Genomic DNA, 8,285 nt, shown 5'->3' with positions numbered 1-8,285 from the left:
TTTATTGTATATGTCTTTGACAATTCTTTTCTCGTGAGCAAAGTTTTGAAATTGAGTTAAGTTCAATGTTTATTTTTCATAAATTTAAATTGTATTCATTAAATGTGTAAATGATTTTAATATTTTGTGTATTTAAATGTATAGGAACAGTTTATTAACCTTATTTTTCTGGTTATCACTCTCAATTTTTATGTAGGAAAAAGATCTCCATTATCGGTAATTATCTTTAAAACTATTAAATGCATGAAACGTAAACATGAAGCTTCTGATCTTCCTGACTTTTATCTGTTTTGCTGTAGGGACATGAAGAATTACTGTGCCATCGTATCAACACATTTGCATATATATATATATATATATATATATATATATATATATATATCAGTTTAAACTAAAAAGAGTCGAGTTGAGAATAATCATGAAGAGAGAGAGAGAGGTGATGATCAATTAATAAATTAAGTTGGTTAACGATCTGTAAGATTATCTTTTCCTTTCTGTAAAAGAAAAGTAAGCATAGACGTATGAAAACAACAGCAAACCTGCCCGATTTTCTTTAGGTTCTGTTAAAAAGCCACTACTACCCCTGCTGCCAAAGCAAAAGACCTCTTTTCTCTCATTCAGCATGGGTAGGTAGCCTTGTAAATTCCTCCTTGAAATTCAAAAGCTGCAACTGATATAGAAAAAGTACCAAGTAACTTGTATAGTATGGCCAGTCTGGAGAAAGAAGATCACCTACCCAGATGATTTTCTCTCTAAATATTTCATCAGTTCTACCCATGTGTCTACATTTTCTCTGAGCCACAAAGTAGCATTCTTGTTTCTTAACTTGTACTAATTTGTACGTACTTGTTTCTTTGTCTGCTGGAAAAATCCGCCAACATGTCCGCCAAATCCAAGTAAGTTCCGATATGGATATTGATCCTAAATCGTGTAACTGTCAGTAACGATGTGTTCTCTTTTTCATATTGTTGTGATCTTCGGATATCTGGTTTACCTAATTGTTGCATATTTTGAACTTGTACCAGATCAACTCCGAGCAATTCAACACCATCAACTCCTCGGATGAGTAGAGTGAGCAGGGGAATAGCTAAATCTGATGCTCATTCACCCTCTCCCTTTCAAAATTCACGTAATAGGTACTTTCTTTCCTCTACTTATTATTTAAGTGAAAACTTAAATGTAAACTCCTCCTTGCAATTACAAAGCTGAAACGCAAGTGCTAACTGCTTTAGTATGGCCACTCTGGAGCCAGAAGATCACCAACCCAAATGATTTTCTCTGTAAATTCATCCCTTAATTCAATCAGTTCTATCCATCTGCTGTTTACTGATGTTATTCTACTACTGCTAATACTATAGTACCAATATTGTGATATCTTGACATAGTCTCATAAGCTTTTTGTTGATAAAGTAGCATTCTTGTTTATTAAGTTGTAATTGGTACTTCTTTCTCGTCTCCTGGAATATTCCGCCTTCCACCACCAACATGTCCACCAAATCCAAGTAAGTTCTGATGGATGTGACATGGGTTCTTTTTCTTTGATCCTAAACTGTGGGTGGTTCTGTACTTTTAATTGCTTTTGAGGTATATGTTTAATCCCCTTATCTTCTTCGTAAGTTTACTTCTTTAAATTTTTGGACTCCTCTTAGTAAAAATTCTATGTAGCAAGGAATCTTGACTTCTATTCATCTTAAACTTTTGTCTGCATATTTTCTTGCTATGTTGCAACTTGGGGCTTAGGAGTTTTCCATCTTAGCCAGGGGGGATTTAGTATTTGGCAGTGAGTGCGGCCAAATACTATATTTTTATCAGCTGAACAATTTTTAGGAAAATATATATTTATACTCCCTCCGTTTCAATTTATGTGAACCCATTTGACTGGGCACGGAGTTTAAGAAAAGAGAGAAGATTTTTGAACTTGTGGTGTAGAATGAAGCACATATATTTTGTGTGGCTATAAATCATTGCATAAAGGTAAATTGTTTCCAAATAAGGAAAGATGTCTTTCTTTTTGGCACGGACTAAAAAGGAAATAGGTTCACATAAATTGAAACAGAGGGAGTATTACGTTACCACAAACTAGTACTCTATAGAAAGATCTAAAATCCTGAATTCGCCTCTAAATTTAGCGCATGAGCCTGCATTTCTCTTTTGAGAAAATTTCATACGTCCAACTTTACAAGAAACCCAATGCGCTGAAAACTGAAACTTTATGGAACTGCCACTAATAATACAAATGTCTAATGAATCGTCTTACACTAGAGGAAGAGGTGTCCTAGGACTGTAACCTGCCCTCTTTCCAGAAAATAGCTTCCCTTCTAATTCCCTTGTCCGTATTATGCACCTTGTAAGTGAATAGTGCCTTGATATGCTTGATTGCCTTCTTGCATGCTGGATCATATTTTCGTGAGATTGTTGTGGTATCTAGTTTGATTTAAGGATCTAAAGTTGCACTCAATTTGGCCTAATTTCTGGTGCATCCACTTCTTTCTTGCTAATGCTACCAAAAAGTAAAAAAGAAGAAAAGAAAAAGGAGAAAGAGATAGCTCGGATGCTGTATTTTGACAAAAAGTTTCCAACTTTGGCTTGGATCCATCTAAATTTGTTTGCATTTCACTAACTGGACGCTTGGAGGGTGGCAGGTTGATATTTTGATCTTGCGATTTTTTGAATTGCTTCGAGTATCTGGTTTACCTAATTGTTGCATATTTGAACTAGCACCAGATCAACTCCAAATGGAACTCCTAGTAATTCAACACCATCAACTCCTCGGATCAATAGAGTGAGCAGGGGAATAGCTAAATCTGATGCCGATTCACTCTCTCCCTTGCAAAATTCACGTCGTTTTGTTGATAACTCTGCTAGATCTGCTATGTCTAAGCTTTCTGTGGAACGGCAGTCCTCTAAGCTCAGTATACTACCTGATGTGAGTTTCACAAAATCCACTTGATATTATGTATGCACTTCTATTAACAGCAGTTCATTACTTGTTTGTCCAGCCCTTTTCTTTTAAAATGAAACTGAGGAGATGTGACTTGAGTTGCGTTGCCTTGGCCATGTTGTGACATATTTCTACTAAGGCACAGATTCTGATTGCCTGTTGGATTACAATATGGGCTTGTTATTGTGATTAGATAGTTTTCCAACAGTGATTCCTGCAGCAAAGCTAGTCTTCATCGTAATAAAGAATGTTATCTATGAAATTTGAATTGGTATTTGTGTCTAGATGAAACTTTTGTCTTCTGGAACTTATGCATTCTGATGGATTACTGTTTGACTTTGATCATTATCAGAAAAAGCCTACGCGGATACTGAAGCCATCAGAACTGCAAACTGAGTTAAATGTTGCTCAAGAAGATCTTAAGAAGGCCAAGGAGAAGTTGGCTTTGGTTGAAAAGGAAAAAGTCCAGGTTCTTGAAGAAATGAAGGAAGCTCAGAAATTTGCTGAGGAAGCTAATGATAAGCTGAGAGAAGCTTTGGTAGCTCGAAAGCAAGCTGAAGAGAACTCTGAAGTTGAAACATTTCGTGCTGTTGAGATGGAACAGGTGGGTATTGAAGCTGCTCAAAAGAAAGAAGAGGAATGGAAGAAGGAGATCGAAACTGTTAGGAACCAACATGCTGTGGATGTGGCTGCTCTCCTCTCTGCCACACAGGAACTTCAACGGGCAAAGCGTGAATTGGCCATGGCTTGTGATGTCAAAAATAAGGCGCTTAGCAGTGCTGAGGATGCCACAAAAATTGCTAATATGCATGCAGAGAAGGTGGAAATCCTCTCGGCCGAGTTAGTGAGAATGAGATCTTTACTTGATTCCGGTAACTTCTGGAATGAAACAGAGATTCGTGAGAAGAATAAGCTGGTGGAAAATCTCAAACATGAGGTGGAGATGCTGAAAGAAGAACTAGAGAAAGCAAAAACTTATGAAGCTAAAGTGGTGGAAAAAGAAGCTATGGTGAAGCAACTTAATGTCGATTTAGAGGCTGCTAAGATGGCTGAATCTTACGCACATAATCTGATAGAGGAGTGGAAGAAGAAGGTTCAGGCTGAGGAAGCGCATCATTTGGAGAGATCTGCATCAGTAACTCTGGAGTCGGTGATGAAACAACTGGAAGCAAGCAAAGATTCATTGAATGATGCAGAATCTGAGATTGCATGTCTCAAGGAGAATTTGGGTATAGCGGAGATGTCAATGGCAAGGCAGAAAGGCGATCGTGAGGAATCAGAACATCGTGCTCAAATGGCCAAGGAAGAGGCTTCTGAGATGAGGAAGAAGGTTGATTCTCTTATATCTGCTCTTGAAACAGTGAAGAAAGAGAAGATTCAGGCTATGGAGAATGAGAAACAAGCAGCAGACAGTGTTCAAATCCTATTAGAAGAAAAAAGCAGACTTATAAATGATTTGGAAAGCTCCACGGAGGAGGATGAAAAAAGTAAGAAGGCAATGGAAAGTATGGTGTCAGCTTGGCATGAGGTTTCTTCAGAGGCAAGAGAAGCCAAAGAAAGGTTGTTTTCTAGCCAAGCTGAACATCAACATTGTGAAACACAACTTGAAGATTTGAAGTTGCTACTAAAAGCAACAGAGGAGAAGTATGAAAGCATGCTTGACGAAGCAAAAGAGAAATTTGATTTTCTCACCATTTCGATTGGACAATCTAAGGATGAGCACCTGAAATTGAAGGCTGAGTGGGAGGAAAAGGAGCTTCATTTAATGAGTTGCATGAAGAAAACCGAAGAAGAAAATTCTTCAATGGAAAAAGAAATAAGCCAACTAGTAAATCTGCTAAAAGATGCTGAGGAAGTAGCTTCTGCCAAAAAAGATGAAGAAGCTCATTTGAAGAATTCCCTAAAGGAAGCTGAATCTGAGGTAACCTATTTAAAGGAGGTTCTTGGCAAAGAAAAGGATGAGAACGTGAGGTTGAAGGAATGTTTAATGGACAAAGAAGAGGAAGTGCAGAATATTGTTCGCGAAAATGAGGAGCTGCGAATTAGAGAAGCTGCATCTTTCAAGAAAGTTGAGGAGTTGTCCTTGTTGCTTGAAGGATCATTAGCCAAAAAGCAACCTGAAGCAAGTGGAGAGCTTTGTGATAGCGAAAAAGACTATGATATGCTCCCAAGAGTAGTGACATTCTCTGAACAAAATGGAGGGGGAAGAGTAGATAAGGCTAAGATGGAACTTCCACCTTACCAATCTGAGCAACATGTTGAAGAAAAACCTGAAGATGTCAACACCAACTCACATGTTGAAGCTCTTAAGGCCTCTATACTAGTACAGAATTCAAATGGGGGGCTAAAAGAGTTTGTGAGCAAAGAAAAGGAAGATGATAATGTAGCAGAAAGTGATTGTAAAATGTCGGAACGCTGCAAGATTGGGGCCAAAGACTTCTCTCCGGAAAGAGAAGCGGAACAAGAATCAGAATTAAAGGCTAATAATGGTGGAGAGAGCTGTGACCAGATAAACGGGTTATATTCAAAGGAAAACCATGAGAATGGTGGAACATCTCCTACTAAGCAGCAAAGCCAGAAGAAGAAGAAACCTTTGTTTCACAAATTTGGAAGCCTACTGAAGAAGAAAAGCACCAGCAGCCAGAAGTAACAGTATATCACTATCTCAATAAAAGAACAAACCGTATTATCCCACTATGGTTGTATGAGGGTTTTTGTAGGAATATTTTATGAAAATTATTGTTATTTATGTGTCACGACCCCAAATTTCCTCCGCAGGATGTCATGGTGACACCTAGTCTCTAAGAGTATGTAAGCCTATCAATGCGGAATATAACTGAATACAAAATTGAAATTTAATCCTTAATAGTCGAATAAATAAAAACTGCAATTTAACAATTTCAACTCCCAAAACCCGGTAGAAATAAGTCACAAGCTTCTAAAAATTTATTCTTTATGTCTCTATACATCAGAGTCTAAAACAAATGAGGAAGACAACATAATAAGATAGAAGGGGACTTCGGAGTCTGCGGACACTCGCAGATATACCTTGAAGTCTCCGTACACCGGTGACTCACTGATATTTGGGCTGGTAAGAAGTACCTGGATCTGCACAAAAGATGCGCAGAAGCGTAGTATGAGTACACCACAACGGTACCCAGTAAGTGTCAAGCCTAATCTCGGTAGAGTAGTGACGAGGTCAGGTCAGACCCTACTGGAATAACAAAAGACATGGTGACATGTTTAACAATATAATAACAATAAATGACAATGAAAATGAATCAAGTAGTATGTCACCATCAAATTTCACAGAATAAGGGCAAGTAATACCTTGCGGCAGGAAAACAGAAATTTACAACTTTAAGAAAATCACGATATTTAATCAAAGGCAAATGCAACCATAAAGAAATATCAACAAGGGCACTCCCGAGATACCGCCTCGTAGTCCCAAATCATAAATAAATTCACAATATCTCATTTCCTTATATAACCGCGGGAGCCTTCACATTTAATTTTAAAGAAAATATTTTACCCAAAATAGCATCCCGCGTTTTAGCCACCCTTATCACACCGCATGACTTCTAGCAGTTCCCCTACTAGCCACGTGTATCAAGCCACCCTTATCTCACCACATGCGTTTCAACACTCAGACCTTATACCACTACATGCGTATCAATATCACAATATATCACAATTTGCACCTCAAGCGCCCAAATATTTCAACTTGCCAAAATAAATCAACAACCAGAATATTTTTTCACAATAAGGAGCTCACAACTCAATCACAGTAAATACAAAAGTCTTCAATAGATATTCAGCAAAATAATATCCATTATTTTCACAATGCGGAGCTCACGGCTCAATCACAATGAATACAAAAATCTTCACAAAATATTTAGCAAAAATAATATTTTCACAAATTTAACATCTTGACTTAACATCCAATTAATAAATGTAAAATATTTCATTTTTAATAATAGTTAATTTAAGAAAATTCAACCTTCAAATAATGCACAGAATAAAAGAAAGCAAAGTTTCAATTAAACACGTAAAAATAATTAGTAGGAAAAATGTCATGCAAATTTAGGAATGTAAAATAGATCAATGATGATGAATATAATCGGATAAAATAATTTAATTAATGTGTGACAGAGATATACACAATTTAAAAACCAGAGATTTTTACATTTAGCCCGTGTACACACTCGTCACCTCGTGTACACGACTTTCAACACATTACAATTATCACATCAATACCAATCCTAGGGGGATTTCCTCCACACAAAGTTAGACTAGTTACTTACCTCGACTTGCTCCAATTTAATCCACAAGTAGACATTTTCCTCGATTATCCAACTCTAAATGGCTCGAATCTAGCCAAAATAATTCGATATACTCAACAAAAATTATAAAATAAATTCCATGAGAAAAATACTATATTTTTTAATAAAAATCTGAAATTAACTCAAAAATTGCATGTGGGGCCCACGTCTTGAAATCCGACGAAACTCACAAAATCCGACAACCCATTCAATTACGACTCCTACCATACCAGTTTCACTCAAATCCGACTCCGAATCAACACCGAAATCTCAAAAATTCGTTTCTATGAGATTTCTAAAATTTTCCAAAATTTCAATATCAAAACACTAATTAAATGGTGAAAACCAATGATATATTCGTGTATATTGACCAAATCCGAGTTAGAATTACTTACCCCAATGTTTTTCCTTGAAAATCTCTCAAAAATCGCCTCTCCCCAAGCTTCAAATTTGTCAAAAATGGAAAATGGGACGAAGTCCTCTGCTTTATAACTTAAAGTTATGTCCAGGCTGCCCTCGATCCTGCCTCGATCCTGGCCCTCGAATTTCCAGCAGAAAATTGCAGCAGTTGTTTAAGTCTACCTTTTGATCCGTTAACCATCCAAAACTCATCCGAGGTCCTCGGGACCTCAATCAAATACACCAACAAGTCCTAAAACATCATACGAACTTTTTTGAAACCTCAAATCACATAAAACGACGCTAAAACCACGAATCATACCCCAATTCAAGCTTAAGGAACTTAAGAATTTCTAATTTCTTCATTCGATGTCGAAACCTATCAAATCAAGTCCGATTGACCTCAAATTTTGCACACAAGTCATAAATGCCATAACGGAGCTATAAAAATTTTCGGAACTGGATTCCGACCCCGATATCAAAAAGTCAACTCCCCGGTCAAACTTCCAAACTTAAATTCCTATTTTAGCTATTTCAAGCCTAATTAACTACGGACTTCCAAATAAAATTCCGGACACGCTCCCAAGTCCAAAATTATCATACGGAGCTGTGGAATCATCAAA

General features: G+C 37.1%; 1 protein-coding gene across 2 annotated transcripts; it reads left to right on the top strand.

Moving 5' to 3' along the window:
* Positions 1–686: 686 nt before the first annotated feature.
* LOC104103287 (WEB family protein At3g02930, chloroplastic-like) lies at positions 687–5,690 on the top strand. Of its 2 annotated transcripts, none has more exons than XM_009611184.4 (4): positions 687–896; positions 1,026–1,136; positions 2,725–2,926; positions 3,294–5,690. In XM_009611184.4, the coding sequence occupies exons 1-4, from the start codon at positions 880–882 to the stop codon at positions 5,589–5,591; spliced, it is 2,628 nt and encodes an 875-aa protein (XP_009609479.1). In that variant the 5' UTR covers positions 687–879; the 3' UTR covers positions 5,592–5,690. The 2 variants fall into 2 exon arrangements, with proteins under 2 accessions (XP_009609479.1, XP_009609478.1); XM_009611183.4 differs by having other exon boundaries at positions 733–896; positions 2,719–2,926.
* Positions 5,691–8,285: the final 2,595 nt, after the last annotated feature.

Source organism: Nicotiana tomentosiformis, chromosome 6 (genome assembly GCF_000390325.3).
Source record: "Nicotiana tomentosiformis chromosome 6, ASM39032v3, whole genome shotgun sequence".
Taxonomy (NCBI): domain Eukaryota; kingdom Viridiplantae; phylum Streptophyta; class Magnoliopsida; order Solanales; family Solanaceae; genus Nicotiana; species Nicotiana tomentosiformis.
The sequence above is the reverse complement of the archived record's forward strand: the minus strand, read 5'-3'. Positions and strand labels throughout refer to the sequence as shown.

Coding starts and splice junctions, on each gene's coding strand:
- LOC104103287 (XM_009611183.4), top strand. Junction 1,137..2,718: donor TTTCAAAATTCACGTAATAG/GTACTTTCTTTC, acceptor TATTTGAACTAG/CACCAGATCAACTCCAAATG. Junction 2,927..3,293: donor AGCTCAGTATACTACCTGAT/GTGAGTTTCACA, acceptor GATCATTATCAG/AAAAAGCCTACGCGGATACT.